Genomic DNA, 19,435 nt, shown 5'->3' with positions numbered 1-19,435 from the left:
GCTGAGTGAGCCCACCGCCTAATGCCGTCACCTGAAGGGGAGTCCTGTGCCTGATAGCTCAGGAAGGTTGGCTGCTCCCACCTTCTGGACATTTCTCGCATTTGCATTACAGTAAGGTGCTTGTGGAGTGCCCAAAATAATAGCCATCAGGGACTTTATCAAGCTGACAGGATAAATTACTTGTAGCGAGAAAAGGAAAGGTAATGAATTTGATAGCCCAAAGAAGCAAACCCCAAGTCTGGAGAGTTACTTGCTAATCACTCATTTTCTAAATGTGCTATTTTTTAAGTTAACTATTAATCAGACAATATCATATAAACCATTTTGATTACTTATTTTATTTTAGAAAGCTTTTATTTAATCAATACAAATTTCACAGATACAGCTTTAGGAATATAATGGTTCTTCCCCTCATACCCGCCCTCCAACCTACTTTTCTTTTGAAAGACAGAGTTACAGACAGGATGGGAGAGACAGAGATCTTCTCTCCTCTGGTTTCCTCCCCAAATGGCTGCAGCTTCCTGGACTGAGCCAGGCCAAAGCCAGGAACCAGGAGCTCCATCTGGGTCTTCCCCTGTGGGAGCAGAGGCTCAAGTACTGGGACCATCTTCTGCTGCTTTCACAGGCACATTAGCAGCAGCTAGAGCAAAAGTAGAGCAGCCAGGACTTGAACTAGCACCCATATAGGATGCTGGCATCGCAGGCAGTGGCTTAACCCACTATACCACAATACCAGGCCTACTTTTAAGATTTTGATCACAGGAATAAACATGATTGTGAGATGACGTATCTCGAAATTTTCAGTGAAAAAGGTGTATCTTTTTTAACATAAAACTAGTTTCAAACTTAAAACTGTCTTATTTGTACTTATTTAAGGTTCCAGCATCTTGGACAGAGCTGTTATTGAGCACAATTTGCTGTCTGCAAGCAAGTTATATAATAATATTACCTTTGAAGAACTTGGAGCTCTTTTGGAGATCCCAGCAGCTAAGGTATTTTGTTTTTTAAACAAAAAAGTTTCTTTATTTAAAAATATTTTACCTCTTAGCTCTGTGAGTAGATGCTAAGGTTTTTTTCTTGACTCTAATACATAAAAACAAAGTTAAGAGACAAAACCAGGTAATGAGAAAATTAAATATTATATAATTATTAAATGTTGACAACTATAACAAAATTATAAAAAGCTCCAAGTAAATGGAAATAAATTATTTCAAGGCTAAAATAGTACCATAGTGGAGTTGTTTTTTTTAGTGTCTTTGTTTTTTTAAGTTGTGTTTTATGGTAAAGTGCTGTAGAGTGGGACTCTTAAAGGAGTTCCAGGTTAAGACACTCATTTTGTGAGAATGTCTTTGTTTGGTGTCTGTTTAGATCCACTTCATAGTGGTTTTTGATTCTTGACTAACTTAAGATTTTGATGCTTTACTTTTTTCTAGCCTAGACTAATTTGAAGGTTAAATTTTCATCTCTTTAAGAGAATGAGTATGGTAATACCCCGGTTAATGCTATCATAACTTCTGTGCTTGGGTTAACATAAAAAGTTGATTGACTTACTAGTGAATTTAATTTAATTCATTTGAGGGCGTGGTTGGCTATATCTCAATTCCAGCAAAGTATAAATAGTATTTAGAGGATGTTTCATATAACATTTATAAAACGTTCTCTTAATTTTAAGTTATATTAAAAGTAAACACTTAGCCTTACTTTTCCCTAATTTACAGACCTTAAATTCAATGTAGTTATGAGTCATATTCCACATTTTTCTGGTAATGAAATTTTCATTTAAGATTTTCTAACAGTTCCTTTATGTGGGAACTATAGCCTAAGTTACAATTAAAAAATGCTTTCTTTTTAGGCTTTGAGGTATGATTCCATGCAGAAATTAAGGGATATGAATATACTTTTAAAATAAGTGCTAGTCACAGTTTCTTCAAAAGTAATTTAAAATTGACTGTGAAGATGGTTAGAATTAATAAACGACCAAGTCACACTCCTGGTTGCACATGGTAAACATTAACATGTCTTCAGGAACTATTAGAGGATCTTTTGTTACTTTGTCTTTAAATCTTTTTAATTTCTTTTTGAATTTGACCATCGATTCTTCCTTTCAGGTTGTCTTTAAAAATATTACTTAAAAGAGTTTTTTGAGGTATTAAATAATGTGGAGAATGAAATGAAGTATAATAAGAAAAACTAGTTAGGTTTTTTTGTGCTTTTTTTGAAGCATGGATACCAATGAGAAGAAAAGTTGTAAGTTTCATTCTAAACAGAGCAGAAAATTAGTAGAAAGGCTAATTTTTGTCTGCAGTCTCACAATAAAATTAACAGGTCCCAGTTTCCTGCAAATAATGGGGTTGTTCCTAGAAAGATTTGAGAAAATAGGCAGATTTATACGATATAGTCTTCTAGTGAATGGCAGAGGAACACATTTGTAAGTTAAACCAAATTTTCTTACCAAATGTGAGTAATTGTTAGATACAGTATTTAAAGTTTCTAAGATTTTGTTGCTTTTTTTATAGGCAGAAAAGATAGCATCTCAAATGATAACAGAAGGACGGATGAATGGATTTATTGACCAGATTGATGGAATAGTTCATTTTGAAAGTAAGAGGCTTAGTCTTTTTCTATCATAATGAAATGGGAGTGAATTATTACATATTTATGATTAAAACATGTTGAACAATTTCTTTTGACACAGAATCCTAAAAACTCGTGGAATAAGATTATTTCCACAAGAAATAATTTGAAATATTTTTAAGTTAGTTCATCAGTATGCTTAATGCATATTTTCTATGCTAAGGAAAATTTCAAAATTCAGATTGTTCTGTCAATTCATTCATTTGTTCATCCAATGTTTATTGGCCATGTAGCATGTATTGGGCGTGTGGAATTGATAGTTTTACTTGCTATTCAGCAGCTCATTAACTAATGAAGGCAGACAGGTAAGTGGATTCCTTGACTTTCTCATGGTCGAATACCTTCTCAGCTCTTTATTCCCCCCCTTCTTGACACCTGGACCTTGCTGTATCCAGAACTGTTGCACTTGTAAATTTCAGTTTGAAATATCTCACCTGACCATGACCTTTCTCCTGTCTCTGTAGTGATCTGTCTCAGTTACTCCCACTTCCGCTTTTCCTTGACCACATGGGCGCCTCTGGTCCATTGGCTCTTCTGCTTCCTTCTAGTCAGCACAACCCTTTTTTGTCTTCTCCTCCTATTTAGCTTAGATGACGTGATCTCTTAGTTTAATTACTTTTTTACAGATAACCTGCTTGCCTGTTGACTTTATTCTACCTATTCAGCAAAACTTCACCTTGAATGAACTCATTCTTTATCTTTTTCTGCCTGTGCTTGAGTGGCTAGCTAATATTACTGGAGGAGAGTAAGACACCAGACACACTGATGCCACTGTAAGTTTGAGGTCCTGGATCCTCAGCACCAACTGGGGTAGGATTATTGGCACATTTCTCTAGTCTGCTGTTTCTCCTCCTTTGCAGTGACTATGTCAGATTTTCTTTTTCTTTTTTTTCTTTCTTTCTTTTTTTTTTTTTTGACAGGCAGAGTGGACAGTGAGAGAGAGAGACAGAGAGAAAGGTCTTCCTTTGCCGTTGGTTCACCCTCCAATGGCCGCCGCGGCTGGCACGCTGCGGCCGGCGCACCGTGCTGATGCGATGGCAGGAGCCAGGTGTTTCTCCTGGTCTCCCATGTGGGTGCAGGGCCCAAGTACTTGGGCCATCCTCACTGCACTCCCTGGCCATAGCAGAGAGCTGGCCTGGAAGAAGGGCAACCAGGACAGAATCCAGTGCCCCGACCGGGACTAGAACCCGGTGTGCTGGCGCCACAAGGCGGAGGATTAGCATAATGAGCCACGGCACTGGCTACATTTTCTTTTTCTTAAAGATTTATTTTTATTTGAGAGGCAGAGTTACAGAGAGAGAGAGAGGGAGAGATAGAGAGGTCTTCCATCTGCTGGTTCACTCCCCAAATGGCTTCTATGGCCAAATCTGGGTGAATCCAAAGCCAGGAGCCTGGAGCTTCTGGGTCTTCCATGTGGGTTCAGGGGCCCAAGCTCTTGGGCCGTCTTCCACTGCTTTTCCAAGCCTTTAGCAGGGAAATGCATCGAAGTGGAGCAGCTGGGATAAAAACCAGTGCTCATATGGGATGCTGGCACCACAGGGGGAGGCTTAACCTACTATACCATAGTGCCAGCCCCCAGATTTCTTTTTTTAAGATTTCTATTTATTTTTTGAAAGGTAAAGTTACAGACAGAGAGGGAGAAACAGAAAGAAAGGTCTTCCATCCATTTGTTCACTCCCCAGATGGCTACAACAGCTAGAGCTGGGCTAATCCAAAACCAGGAGCCAGGTGCCTCCTTCGGATCTCCCACACAGGTTCAGGGGCCCAAGGACTTGGGCCATCTTCTGCTGCCTTCCCAGGCCATAGCAGAGAGCTGGATTGGAAGAGGAGCAGCCAGGACACAACCAGCACCCATAAGGAATGCTGGCGCTGTATCAGAGGCTTAACCTGCTCACCACAGCACCTTGCCCTGATTTTATTTTTCTTAAATATCTGACTACTCCTTCAATTTCAGCAGGAAACCTTGTTTCCTATTTAACAACAACAACAAATCAGTTATCAATGTAAAATTATTTTAACTTCATCAGATTTATAAAAATCTAATTTTAGGATATATGATGTAGATCTTTTTCTTCCTTCCTGTTATAGTGAAACTGGTTTCCATCTCCTTATCCAGTTCTTCCACTATGGTTAGGATTCCTTCTCTAATCCCTGTCTCCTCACCCTCACCAAAAAAAAATGCTGTTTTAGAGGGCTGGGGTTAGCAGCTAACTTTTGTCTGTTTTCATCCTTTCTTTCTCTATTAGCTTCTGTCCATCAGTACTTCAGCATGCTCAGGTCTCTTCCATTTTAACAAAAATCCTTCTAGTTCTCAAGTTTCATTTGGCTTTTAATGTAATGAACAATGTTGACCTCTCACTGCTTTTAGAACATTCTCCTCCTCCCCAGTGCTGCCGTGACTTCTGCCATCTCTTCCACCTCATTCTCCTGTTTCCCTCCTGATTCTCCAAGTATTCTGCACTGTCATCTCTGCAGATTCTACAGTGCTTCCATGTGTTGGTTCACTCCCTAAATTTCTGCAATGGCAGAGACTGTTCCAGGGCCAGTGTTAGTCCAGGCCAAATCTGGGAACCTGGAACTTCATCCAGGTCTCTGTGTGGGTGGCAGGGCCCAAGTACTTGAGGCATGTTCTGCTACTTTCTCAGACTCATTAGCAGAGAGCTGTGGAGCCACTGGAACTCCAGCCTACATTCCCAGCCCACTGCGACACAACACTGCACCCTGATTGTGATTTTTTAAAAACGAAAATTTGAGCAATAGCAAACAAGCTACTAAATCATATATATTTTTAAAGATTTATTTATGTATTTGAGAGGCAAAGATACAGACAGAGGGAGAGACAGAGAAAGATCTTCCATCCACTGGTTTACCTCCCAATGGCCACAATGGCTGGAGTTGGCAGACACTTTATCAAGGAGCTGGATTGGAGGAGCAGCCAGTAATTGAACCGGCGCCCATATGGGATGCCAGCTCTGCTGGTGTTGGCTTAACCCACCATGCCACAGTGCCAGTCTCATATTGTGTGCCTGCTTGTGCTCTAATGAGTAACTTTCCCATTGCCTGTTGAACAATCTTAAAGACCCTGACTAGTCCTTTCTAGTTGTCTCTTGCCAACCCAGCAACATAGATGTTCTTTCTTAGCATTGTAAATTCCTTCCTCCCATCAAACACTCCAAAGCATCTACTCCTCTCCGGCCATTTCTGTTTCTTCCCATGTCTCAGTTTGAACAGTGTTAATCAGTGATTATTTCCCAACTCTCCAGATTAGGTATGGCTTTAGATGATATGTTCTCATGTCACCCTGACTTTCTTCATAGCATTACCTCACTTATTATCAATTGTGTAATGATTTGTCTAAATATATGCTTCTGCTTCCAAACGAAGCCTCCTAATAGTAGGAATTAAGTCTTATTTTCTGTGGTATGTCCAATGTCTGTTTCAATGTGAACATTGTTTATACACTATAAGTGAGAAATAAGTATTGACTATATCAATGTATGATGAGTAGCATAGCAAATATATCACCAAGATAAAGAGCAAATTAAATTAATTAGTTTCTATAAATTTGACAGAATGTAAAATCTTTTCCTTCTAATTTTATTAAATTTTAGTAGATTCTAATAGTTAATATGCTCAAGTAAAGCATTAATGAGGGTAACTCAAGGAAGAGTCATCTTTCCACTCCCACCTGCATTCCTCTAGTCCAGGCTCCCTGATGTAACTATTAGTCTGGCAGTCTTGTGTTTATACAAAGTGGATTACAGGATTTTGTATGCACATACACACACATGTACACATAGTTGTTTTATTTGAGAGGTAGACAGACAGACAGATAAATCTCCCATCTGCAGGTTCACTCCCCAAATTCCTGTTAATAGTTGGGCTGGGCCAGATTGAAGCCAGGAGCCTAGAGATCAATCCAGGTCTCCCACATAGGTGGCAGGGACCCAGCTACTTCATCTCTCACACAGTACCTCCCAAAACACCTGTTAGCAGGAAACTAGAATTGGGGTCCAGAGCCAGAACTCGAACCCAGGTCATCCTCTTTGGATTGCAAGCATTTAACCACTATGCCAAATACTCACCTCTGGCATTATATTTTAAAGTACACATTATGCAAATTGCTTTTTGAGTGTATTGTACCTGTAAACATATTTTCAAGTCACATATCAATCTGATTTACTTAATAGCTGTATAATGGTCTATGGAATTCAACTTTTCACTTGTGGATGGACATTCGGGTGCTTTCCTTATATATCACTTTATATATGGGTATACTTATTCCTGTAGAATAAGTATATTCCTGTAGTAATACCATGGCATCAAAGGATATAAGTGTTTTAATTCTTCATAGATACTACCGGTTTTTTCCAGAAAACTGTGCCATTTAGAATTCTACCAGTATGAGAATGAGTCTTAAAGTTGGGTATTATTGTTCTATTAATCATTGCCAGTTGATGGGGGAAGATAATTATGTTAATTATTTTAATGTGCATTTATTTTATTTTTAAGATTTTTTTATTTATTTGAAAGGCAGAGTTATAAAGAGAGGGAGAGACAAAGAGAGAGAGAACTTCATCTGCTGGTTTACTCCCCAGATGGCTAAACTAGTCAGGGCTGGGCCAGGCCAAAGCCAGGATTTGGGAGCTTCTTCCAGGTCTCCTGTGTGGGTAGCAGGGGCCATCATCTGCTGCTTTTCCCAGGCCATTAGCAGGGAACTGGATCAGAAGTGGAGCAACTGAGATACAAACCAGCACCCATATGGGATGTTGCCATTGCAGCCAGCTGCTTTACCAGCTATGCCACAACACTGGTCCCATGCTTTTCTTTTGTTTCTTCCATTGCCCACATCTCTCTGTCAGTTTCTGTTGCTTTTAGGATAACGATCATTTTAATTTTGTTTTACATGTTACAACTATCTTTCATGCTTTGTCAGTTGTTATTCTGGAAGGCAATACATAGCATAAACACATTTTAGAATATTTTATGCAGCCAGGTATGTTAATATTTTTAAAGATTTCATTTATATATTTGAGAGGCAGAGTTACACACAGTGAGAGGGAAAGACAGAGAGAAAGGTCTTCCATCTGCTGGTTCATTCCCCAAATGGCCGCAACGGCCAGAGCTGTGCCAGTCTGAAGCCAGGAGCCAGGAGCTTCTTCCAGGTCTCTCACACAGGTGCAGGGGCCTAAGAACTTGGGACACCTTCTACCGCTTTCCTAGGCCATAGCAGAGAGGTGAGTGGGAAGAAGAGCAGCTGGGACTAGAACTAGCACCCATTTAGGATGCTGGCACCGCAGGCGGAGGATTAACCTAGCGTGCCACAGCACTTGCCCCAATATGTTAATTTTTAAAAATTTTATGGCCTTTGAATTTCCTGTATTAAGAAAAGTCTCGGGCCGGCACTGTGGTGTAGCGGGTAATGCCGCTGCCTGCAGTGCCGGCATCCCATATGGGCACCAGTTTGAGTCCCGGCTGCTTTTCTTCTGATCCCGCTCTCTTCTATGGCCTGGGTAAGCAGTAGAAGATGGCCCAAGTCCTTGGGCCCCTGCACCCACATGGGAAGACCCGGAGGAAGCTCCTGGCTCCTGGCTTTGATTGGCGCAGCTCTGGCTGTTGCAGCCAATTGGAGAGTGAAACAGCAGATGGAAGCCCTCTCTCTCTCTCTTTCTTTCTCTCTCTGCCTCTGCTTCTCTCTGTGTATAACTCTGACTTTCAAATAAATAAATGCATCTTTAAAAAAAAGTCTCCTCCATTATTATTTTCCTAAAACTTCAAATTTTTTATTTATTATTTTATAGGTAGAAATTTATTTCATCATTAAATGGCTAATTTTTATGGATAATTTTAGGATACGGTCTAGTAGTTTTTTCTAGGTGCGTAGTCAATTGTACATATATTAAATATATATGATAAATCTATCATATATTAAATAAACATCCTTTTTCATTGAAGTGTGATTTTTTACTATCTGAGATTTTACATATATATTTGGATCTCTTTGGTTCAACTGATCTGGAACAATATGGTAATAAGCAGATTTATAGTAAACTTCACTACTGATCAAGCACTCCTGCCACTCCCCCCCAGTTTTTTTAATTGAAATACACCTAACATGAAATTAAACATTCAAAGAAAACAATTCAGTGCAATATAATCATATTGCATAAGCTCCATCTCTGTTTAGTTACAAAACATTTCCATCTCCCCCAGGGGAACCCCTGCCCATTCAGCATCCTGGTTCCACCCTTGCCCTAGAAGTCGGTCTTCTGTCTCCAGGGCTCCACCTGTTCTGGATATTTCATGGAAATGAAGCCGTGCCATGTGTGACCTTTTGGTTTCCCCTACTCAGCATCGTATTGTTGAGGTTCCTCCCTGTTGTAGCATATGGTCAGTACTTTATTCCTTAAGGTGGAGTGGTATGCTGTTATTTTTCATTTTCAAAATAATTTATTCTGAAACACCTGTACTTCCATATTAACTTTAATAATTTTGTCCTGATTAGAAAACAAATAAAAAGAGAGATTGTCTTTGGAATTTCTTTAAATTCTTTTTAAAGATTTGTTTAGTTTTTTGAAAGGCAAAGTTACAGAGAGGAAGAAGAAGAGAGATCTTCCACCCACTGGTTCACTCCCCAAGCGGCCACAATGACTGGGGCTAGGCCAGGCCAAAGGCACGAGTCAGGAGCTTCTTCCAGGTCTCCTACTTGGGTGGCAAGGCCCCAGGGACCTGGACCATCTTCCACTGCTTTCGCAGGTACTACTAGGGAGCTGGATCGTGAGTAGAGTAGCTGGGACTCAAACCGGTGCCCACATGGGATATTGGCACTGCAGACTGCAGCTTAACCTGCTGTGCCAGCCTCCATTTTTTTTTTTTTAAAGATTTATTTATTTATTTAAAAGTTGTAGTTACAGAGAGAGGTCTTCTACGCACTGGTTCACTCCGCAGATGGCCGCAGTGGCGGAGGCTGGGCCATGGCTGAAGCCAGGAGCCAGGAATGTCATCTGGATCTCCCATGTAGGTGGCAGGGCCCAAGTACCTGGGTCATCATCTGCTGCTTTTCTCAAGCTGTTAGCAGGGAGCTGGATCAGAAGTGGAGCAGCCGGGCCTTGAATGGCTGGCCATCTGGGATGCCAGCACTGCCTGTACTGCAGGTAGTGGCTTTACCCACAATGCCAGCACCTGGAATCTTTTTTTAAAATTTATATATTAAGAGGCAAGAACTGGGGCCAGCGCTCTGGCGCAGCGGGTTAACACCCTGACCTGAAGCGCCAGCATCCCATGTGGATGCCGATTCAAGACCCAGCTGCTCCACTTCCATTCCATCTCTGCCATGGCCTGGGATAGCAGTGGAAGATGGCCCAAGTTCTTGGGCGCCTGCATCCACGTGGAAGACCCAGAAGAAACTCCTGGCTCCTGATCAGCTCAGCTCTGGCTGTTACAGCCATCTGGGGAATGAACCAGCAGATGGAAGACCTCTCTCTGTCTCTCTACCTCTCCTCTCTCTGTGTAACTCTGACTTTCATATAAATAAATAAATCTTAAAAACAAAAACAAAAACACTATATTAAAAGTGCCCTTTAAGCATCAAAAAAAAGAGGCAAGGACTGATATTTTATATATTCAGAAAACTGGTGAATTTATCTACAGTTTTTCATTTTTTTTAAAAAAAGATTTACTTTAAAAGCCAAGGTTATTTATTTACTTTGAAAGTCAAAGTTAGGAGCTGGCGCTGTGGTATAGTGGGTAAAGCTGCTGCCTGCAGTGCTGGCATCCCATCTGGGTGCCGGTTCAAGTCCTGGCTGCTCCTTTTTTGATCCAGCTCTCTGCTATGGCCTGGGAAAGCAGTAGAAGATGGCCCAAGTCCTTGGGCCCCTGCATCCACGTGGGAGAACTGGAAGAATCTCCTGGCTCCTGACTTTGTGATCGGCGCAGTTCTGGCTGTTGTGCCCATCTAGGGAGTGAACCAGTGGATGGAAGACCCCTCTCTGTCTCTATTTCTCTAGGCCTCTGCCTCTCTGTAACTCTGCCTTTCAAATAAATAAATAAATCTTTTAAAAAATAAAAAAGAAAAGAAAGTCAAAGTTGGGGGGGGGGGGATGGTCCATCTGCTGGTTCACTCCCCAGATGGCCTCAACAAGCAGTACTGTGGCAAGCTGAAGCCAGGAGCTTCATCTGGATCTCCCACGTGGATACAAGGCCCCAGGTACTTGGGCCATCTTCCACTTCTTTTCCCAGGCCATTAGGAGGGAGTTGGATGGGAAGTGGAGCAGCAGGACATGAACCAGTGCCCATATGGGATGCCAGTATCATGGACGGCAGCTTTACCCACTAAGCCACAATGCTGTCCCCCAGTTTTTCTTTTTTTTATTTATTTATTTGACAGGTAGAGTTATAGACAGTGAGAGAGAGACAGAGAAAGGTCTTCCTTCCATTGGTTCACTCTCCAAATGGCCGCTATATCTGACGCTGTGCCGATCCGAAGCCAGGAGCTAGGTGCTTCCTCCTGGTCTCCCACGCGGGTGCAGGGGCCCAAGCACTTGGGCCATCCTCCACTGCCTTCCCGGGCCACAGCAGAGAACTGAACTGGAAGAGGAGCAACCGGGACTAGAACCCAGCGCCCATATGGGATGCCAGCGCTGGCGGAGGATTAACCAAGTGAGCCATGGCGCCGGCCCCCAGTTTTTCATTACTAACCACATATTACTGGTATAGAGAAAAATCTGGCAGATCCAAGATAGGCTTTGTTTTTGTTCTTTTATGACTTGGGCTTGTTCTTTCATGATTTGAGAGCCAAGCAAAGATAGCCTTGAATATGTCAGCGATCTTGCCCAGTAGATGGCAGTGGCTTATGAATCAGTCGTTGTTGATGAAGAGGAAAAAACCACTTCCGTGAGGCTGTCTGTTTGTTGTGGTAGTGGCTGAAGTTGGTTGGTTAGTTTTTTTTTCCACAAGTGATAATAATAACACGGATCTGTATATGTTTTGAAGTTTTGTTTTAAACTTTGTGTCAGTGATTTAGTCCTTTTCTTAACTACTGTTTAATTAGCTTAATTTTATTAACTTAAAAGTTTTGTAGTAAACTTTTAAAGACTTAGATTACCGTATCTTTTAACTCATATTTGTTATGAATACAAAGTAGTAATTTCAAACTTGTACATTATTTCCTTTTTCCTTTAGCACGAGAAGCCCTGCCAACATGGGACAAGCAGATCCAGTCACTTTGTTTCCAAGTGAATAACCTTTTGGAGAAAATTAGTCAAACAGCCCCAGAATGGACAGCACAAGCCATGGAAGCCCAGATGGCTCAGTGAGTCATCTCAGAACTTGTGTGCACACTACATCTTTTTCCATGTTGTGCAGATTGGTTTCACTGTCTCTCCAAAGCATTTGCATCATGACCTTATACATTTCAACCCCTTTTATGCTGGATTCCATTTAAAGAAGATATTAGAGCAGGAAGTTCAAGCATTTAAAAATAGCTAGTTTCCATATATTCAGGGTCTCTGTGCATTAAACTAACTCAGATGTTTTGAAAGCTGTTTCTTTCAATGGAGTAGGTGAAATACCTGTGGCTAAAAAGTTTGGGATTTGTGATAACTTTGTAGTCATGTAAAACTTAAGTGCTTTGTGCCTCTCCAAATGTGGTTATTCTAATAAATCGAGAAATGAGCTAAATAAAAGTAGTACTTTGGTTTTAATTAGAGTTTTGTTCCTTTTTCCTTGCATTCTGCAGACGTTGATTTGTGCCGTGGGCTGGAAATACAAATAGAATTCATCATGCCTGCCCTCCAGGCGCTCAGGGTTCACAGACCAAGTGCCCCTGTTGAATTCGTAAAGTTGCAGCAAGCACTGGGGCACACAAGGAGGAGCTCTTTCCTTAGCAGAGAGAAGTCAGGGAAGGCCCTTCCGTGCGCTTCAGCTGAGCTTTAGTGAAAATGGAGAAAGGATTAAAGAAAAAGTATGTGGGACTTCCGCTTTCAGCTTTGACTTGTAAGAGCATGGAAACCATCAGATTCATCTTCACAGTAACGAAAAAAGCTGAAGGTTCTGTGTTAACCAAAAAAGAAAACTAGGCAGCCTAAAAATCAGTTGGCTTTTCTTAGATCCATAAAAGATCTGAAATAGCAGGGCAAACCACAGTCTTCCAAACTGAAGAGGCAGCAAATACGGAGAATCGCAATTGGCGGTCACCTTACCCGGATCAGAGCTGCTGGAGCCAGGAATTGGTAGGAAGGCTAAAATGGTAACTCTGGCAGCTGTTGGAGACTGAGTGTGGACTCACTTGTGTTAAAACTCTTGAGGGCCCAGCTGTAAGAGGGACCCCACACTCTCTAGGGTTTACTTCAAAGAACTGTGCTAGGTTCTCACAGTTAAGATCAGGATCCCCTTGTCTTTCAGGCAGGGAAGTAGCTATTTTGAAATAAACCCAGCTAATTTTTGGTAACAAAAGCCTACCCTTTGTGGGACCCAAAAAAGGGTAGACATGTCATTCCAGCCTCTGTTAGCCTTCCTGTCTGATGGAAGGGAAGGGAAATAGAAATCCTTCGAAGAGTCACAGCCAACTGAAAAAGAGATCTAAAATTATAGGATGTTTCCAAATACCTTAACACCACATCAACAGAGATCCAATATAATAGTAATAGATCGTGATTAAAACATCTGCAAGACACAAACTATTTAAGAAGCAATTCTTGCCGGCGCCGTGGCTCAACAGGCTAATCCTCCACCTGCGGCGCCGGCACACTGGGTTCTAGTCCCGGTCGGGGTGCCGGATTCTGTCCCGGTTGCCCCTCTTCCAGGCCAGCTCTCTGCTGTGGCCCGGGAGGGCAGTGGATGATGGCCCAAGTTCTTGGGCCCTGCACCCCATGGGAGACCAGGAGAAGCACCTGGCTCCTGGCTTCGGATCAGCGCGATGCGCCAGCTGCAGTGGCCATTGGAGGGTGAACCAACGGCAAAGGAAGACCTTTCTCTCTCTCTCTCACTGTCCACTCTGCCTGTCAAAAAAAAAAAGAAGAAGAAGCAATTCTTGGGGAAACCCAAAAACAAAAGCAAGAAAACCGAAGCCTCTTGTCACTTAGAGCAAACACTGAACACGGTCTAGCTCCTACCAGATTAACATAAAAACCTCATATTAACAGACTAATTACATATTACCTGACACATCACATCTAGCTTTCAGCCAAAAAGTTACAAGTTATGCTAAAGGGCAAGGAAACACACACACAGACACACACAATCTGAAGACGTATATCAAGGTTCAGAACTAGACTAAGACTTGGCAGGTGTTGGAATTATATGACCAGAAATTTAAAAAACAACTCTTTTTTTTTTTTTTTTTTAATAGAGTTAGTGAGAGAGAGAGAGAAAGGTCTTCCTTCCGTTGGTTCACTCCCCAAATGGCCACCACAGCTGGAACTATGCCTATCCAAAGCCAGGCGCCAGGTGCTTCCTCCTGTTCTCCCACACGGGTACAGGCTCCCAAGCACCCAGGCCACAGCAGAGAGCTGGACTGGAAGATGAGCAACTGGGACTAGAACCCAGCGCCCATGTGGGATACTAGCGCTGAAGGCTGAGGATTAACCAAGTGAGCCACAGCGCTGGCCCCCTAAAAAACAACTCTTAACATGTTTCCATTTCTACTTGGAAAAAAAAAAGGTCTAGTGGAAAAAGTTGACAACATACAAGAGCAGATGGGTATTCACAAGCAGAGAGATGGAAATGAGAATTGAAGTGCTAAGTGCAGGTGTTGTGCAGTGGGTTATGCTGCCCTGTGGGATGCCTGGTTGAATCCTGGCTACTCTGCTTCTGATCCAGCTTCCTGCTAATGCACCAGGGATGATGATTCAAGTACTTGGGTCCTTGTCACCCACGTGGGAGACCCTGATAGAATTCCAGGTTGCTGGCCTTAGCCTCACACAGCTCTGGCTGTTGTGGGTATTTGGGAAATAAGCCAGCAAATGGAAAACATTTTTCTCTCTCTCACCCCCTCCCCCCAACTCTGCCTTTCAAATAAATAAACTTTAAAAGAATTTGAAGTGCTAAAAATAAAGTCACAGAAATGAATGCTTTTGACGAACTCATCATTAGATTGCACATGAGTGAGGAACAAATTAGTAAATTTGAAGAAATAACAGTAAAAGCTTCCCAAGTTGAAAGGCAAAGTCAAAAAGGGAATCAAAATTTAACAGAATATCCAGAAACTTCAGGAAAATTCTAAAAGTTGTCACATGTAATGAGAATACCAGAAGAAGAAAGGAAGAGAACAAATATTTAAAGTAATAATGGATAAGAATTTTCCAAAATTTTTTTTTTTTTTTTTTTTTTTTTTTTTTTTTTTTTTGACAGGCAGAGTGGATAGTGAGAGAGAGAGACAGAGAGAAAGGTCTTCCTTTTTGCCGTTGGTTCACCCTCCAATGGCCGCCGCGGCCGGCGCGCTGCGGCCGGCGCACCGCGCTGATCCGATGGCAGGAGCCAGGAGCCAGGTGCTTTTCCTGGTCTCCCCATGGGGTGCAGGGCCCAAGCACCTGGGCCATCCTCCACTGCACTCCCTGGCCACAGCAGAGGGCTGGCCTGGAAGAGGGGCAACCGGGACAGAATCCGGCGCCCCGACCGGGACTAGAACCCGGTGTGCCGGCGCCGCTAGGCGGAGGATTAGCCTAGTGAGCCACGGCGCCGGCCAGAATTTTCCAAAATTAATATTAGACGCCAAACTATAGATCTGGAAAGCTCAGAAAACACTATAAATAGGATAAATACCAAAAACAAAAAACAAAAACCAAACAAAACCCTATATCTAGGCATGTCATGTTCAAACTGCAGAAAACCTAAAACAATCTTGAAAGAAACCAGAAAAAAAAAAACCACTTTACCTATAAGAGAACACAAATAAAAATCAATGAATTTCTCCTCAGAAATGAAGCAAGTAAGAATGGTATGGAAATAGTTATGACAATGAAAGAAAAAAAAAACACCAGCCATAGGATTTTATCCAGCAAAATTATCCTTCAAAAGTAAAGGGGAAATAAAGAAAACAAATCTAAGGGTAATGTTTCTTGCAATAAAATTTTAAAAAGTTCTTCAGAGAGAAGGAAATATATATGGGTTAGAAACTCGGACCTACAACTTTTCTCTCAAAGGGAGGAGAGAACTACCACTTTGCTTATAGCCTTGTCTAAATACTGATGGAGTTTGTGGATTCGAAAGTCTTCCAGAGCCTTGGCAGCCCATGTCAAGAGCCTCGGGTGATCACTGATGTCATACATAAGAGTGCTAATTGTTAAATTAACAACAGGAGTCACTGTGCACTGACTTTCCATGCAGGACCTCTATCCTCAAAGAGTTGTATTATGAGAGTTAACAGTAAAATTTGTTTTCAAAGATTTGTTTTAGTGTATTAATTGGAGGATATTCTTATGACTCATAAGTTTTAGTTATGTGTAAGTGCCCAACTCCATTGTTTTCTTAGGTGCTTCCTTAATTAATGATAAAACTTGTTCTCAAGGACTTACTTTCTTTTAACGTATCAAGTGGAGGATATTCTTACGTCTGATAAGTTATAGTAATGTCTAAGTGCTCACAAAAGATGTATCATTCTTGAATGCTTCTTTAAAGTTAATTAAGTTTCTAAAAAAAGTGAAATTAACTTCGAGATGCAATGACTGTCTTGACTTTAGGAATAGTTCCTGTGTGTGTGTGTGTGTGTGTGTGTGTGCAAATTGTTGAACTCTTTATTTAGTACAGAGGTGGTTTTCTGTGTATAAAGTTAATTGAAAATGGATCTTAGTGGAGAATGGGACTGGGACTGGAAGAGGGAGCAGGAGGAGGGGTGGGAGTGTGAGTTGGAGGGCGGGTATGGTGGGAAGAATCACTATACTCCTAAAGTTGTACTTAGGAAATGCATGAAGTTTGTATTCCTTAAATAAAAGATTTCTTTGGGGGGTGGTGAGAAACTTGGACCTCCATAAACAAAGGAAGAGTGGAGCAGAAAATAAAAATAATTTAAATTTTTTCAATTGAGATAATAGATGACTGTTCAAAGTACTAACAGCAGCAATAGGTGGGGGATTATAGCATGTGAGTAAGTGAAATGAATGAGAAGTGTTGGAAGGGATGGGGGGAAGGCATTAGGAATGCTGTATTATAATGTTCCCACGGAACCATGAAACTGTGTAGTGTTATTTCAAAGTGGACTTAGATAAGTTAAACATGTACATTGCAAACTGTAGGGCAGTGGCTATTTTTTTTTAATGTAGAATTGCTGTGCTAAAGAGGAGAGAAAAATGGGTCATGAAATGCTCGTTTAAAAGCAGAGTGTCAACAACAGCGTCAAAATGTGCAAGACCAAACCTGCTGAGACTGCAAGGAGAAATAGATGAGCCCACTATTCTGGTGGAAACTTCAGATCTCTCCTGTCAGAGGTGGACAGATCCAACAGGCAGAAAATCAGTAAGGACACCGTGGAACTCAACAGTCCTGTCAATCAACTGGGTACAGTTGAGGTCTGTGTTGTGGACAACTTCATCTAACCACAGCAGAGTTCATGTTATTCTCAAACTGGCATGAAAATCACTCAATGTAGACTTTCAGGCCACAGTGGAATTAAACTAGAAATGATAACAGATGGTTGGAAAATCCCAAAGTACACTTACAGATTAAATAACACATTGCTAAGCCATGAATCCAAAAAGAAATCTCAAGAGCAATAAAACATTTTAAACTAAATCATACAACCTGTCAAGATTTGTGGGATACAGTGGAAGCATGCTCAGAGGAAAATTTACAGCACTGAATGCATGTATTAGAAAAGAAAAAAGACCTAAAAGCAATAATTTAAGCCTCTACTTCAGGAAACCAGAAAAAGAACAATTTAATCAGAGTAAGCAGAAAAAAGAAATAAAAATTAGAGCAGAAATTAATGAAACAAAGTTAGAGACCTATTACTCATTGAAAAATCAATGAAACCAAAAGCTCATTCTTGGAAAAGATTAGAAAAAAAATTGGAGCTCAGTGGGCATGGTGGTGCAGTGGTTTAAACCACTGCCTGTGATGCCAGCATCCCATATTAGCACCTGTTGGAGTCCTGGCTGCACCACTTCCAACCCAGCTCCCTGCTAATGTGCCTGGGAAAGCAGCAGAAGTTGGACCGAGAGCTTGGGCCCCCGCACCCATGTGGGAGACCAAGATGGAGCTCCTGGCTCCTGGCTTCAACTTGGCCCATCCCCAGCTGTTGTGGCCATTTGTAGAGTGGATGGATGGATGCTTCCCTCTTTCTCTCTCTCTCTCTCTCCTCTCTCTGACTCTTCCTTTCTCTCTGTAACTGCCTTTCAAATAAATAAAATAAATGTTTAAATTTTTTAAATTTAAAAATTTCAAAAAATAATAACCCTTTAGCCAGGCTAGCTAAGATCAAAAGAAGTCATAAATTACTCATGTCAGAAATGAAGGGGCCATTGCTATAGTCCCATGAACAGTGAAAGTATAATCAAGAGTATTTTGAACAGCTGTAGCTTGACACACTGCATAACTGAGATAAAATAGGCCAATTCCTTGAAAGTCAAAATCTGCCGTAGCTCACACAAGAAGAAATAAGCCTATGCCTGTTAAAGGAATTGAATCGGTCTGGTGTGGCACAGCTGGTTAAGCGCCGCCTGCGACACCAGCATGCTCTGTTGAAGTGCTGGTTCGAGTCCTGGCTGATCTACCTTACATTCTGCTTCCAGTTAATGAGCCTGGGAAGGCACCCACATTGGAGACTTAGCTGGACTTCCCGACTCCTGACTTCAACCTGACCCAGCCCTGGCTGTTGTGGCCATTCAGGGAGGGAACCAGAAGATGGAAGATTCTCTCTCTTGCTCTGCCTCTATATGTGTGTGTCCCTCCCTTTCCCTTTCACTCTGCCTCTCAAATAAATAAAACTAAATAAATGGATCATTAATTAATAGCCTTCCATAAAAGAAAATACTGGGCCCATTACTGATGAATCTGATGAATTCTACCAAACCTTTTATTTATTTATTTTAAGATTTATTTTATTTATTTGAAAGGGAGAATGATAGCACTTCCATCTCCTGGTTCACCCCACAAATGGCTGGGGCTTGAGCCAGGCCAAAGCCTGGTGTCAGACATTGCCCTAGGTACTGAGAATACAGCAAAAATAAGTCACTCATTGGGGGTTTCAGGTGGTGTTTAGGTAAGAGAAGTGGGGCTCTGACTGGATGTGATGAGACCACAGGGGTCACTAATACCTGGATTTCTCTCCTTGAATACCTCAGTAGGTGATGTTGGACTTGTGTGGAGAAGGCCCAGGGGACACTCAGATGGACTTGCTCAGTGGTCAGTCAGGGAGACAGCCTGAGGATCAGTAGTAAGGGAGAAATGGAAACACAGATTTCGGAGTCCTCCTTGGCATACGGGAGGCAGCTGAACCCGTGAGAATGGATAACGCTGTCTCAGGAGACCACGAGGTATGAAGGAAGTGGCCCTCGGCAGAACCCTGCAAAGCACCCACGAGTATAGGGCAAGTAACAGAAGACACAGAGCATTCACGTTCACTGAGTGCCTACCAGCTTCTGCGTGCTTTGAACTTGATCTCATAGAAATTTCCCAATAAATCTAGAAAGATTGCCTTCCCCTTCCTCACCCCAACAGATGAAATGGACTTAGAAGTGTAGAAAGAGAATCAAGGAGAATTAGGAAGTGAGTGAGATTTCATCTGGACAAAATGTTGCAGCTGGACGAAAAAGTAAGAAAAGTGAAAAATTATTTCGCACACTTCATCAGTATTTAACCCAGATTGAGT

The 19,435-nt window shown here is 41.7% G+C and overlaps 1 protein-coding gene across 5 annotated transcripts in view; it reads left to right on the top strand.

The window, feature by feature from the left end:
- COPS4 (COP9 signalosome subunit 4) overlaps positions 1-12,335 on the top strand; it is a 47,660-nt gene extending 35,325 nt beyond the window's left edge. For 2 of the 5 annotated variants that reach the window (XM_089303161.1, XM_089303162.1), the window contains exons 8-11: positions 877-992; positions 2,517-2,601; positions 8,848-9,024; positions 11,815-12,335. In XM_089303161.1, coding sequence (XP_089159287.1) covers positions 877-992; positions 2,517-2,601; positions 8,848-9,024; positions 11,815-11,948 — 512 coding nt within the window. In that variant the 3' untranslated portion in view covers positions 11,949-12,335. The remainder of the gene's footprint in view (positions 1-876; positions 993-2,516; positions 2,602-8,847; positions 9,025-11,814) is intronic. The other 3 variants (XM_002717065.6, XM_089303163.1, XM_070047960.2) reach the window with 2 other exon arrangements.
- The last annotated feature ends 7,100 nt before the right edge of the window (positions 12,336-19,435 follow it).

This window comes from Oryctolagus cuniculus, chromosome 8, assembly GCF_051225735.1.
Source record: "Oryctolagus cuniculus isolate XC-2025 breed Fujian yellow rabbit chromosome 8, ASM5122573v1, whole genome shotgun sequence".
Lineage (NCBI taxonomy): Eukaryota > Metazoa > Chordata > Mammalia > Lagomorpha > Leporidae > Oryctolagus > Oryctolagus cuniculus.
Note: the sequence above shows the minus strand (reverse complement) of the source record. Positions and strands in the feature narration are given on the sequence as shown.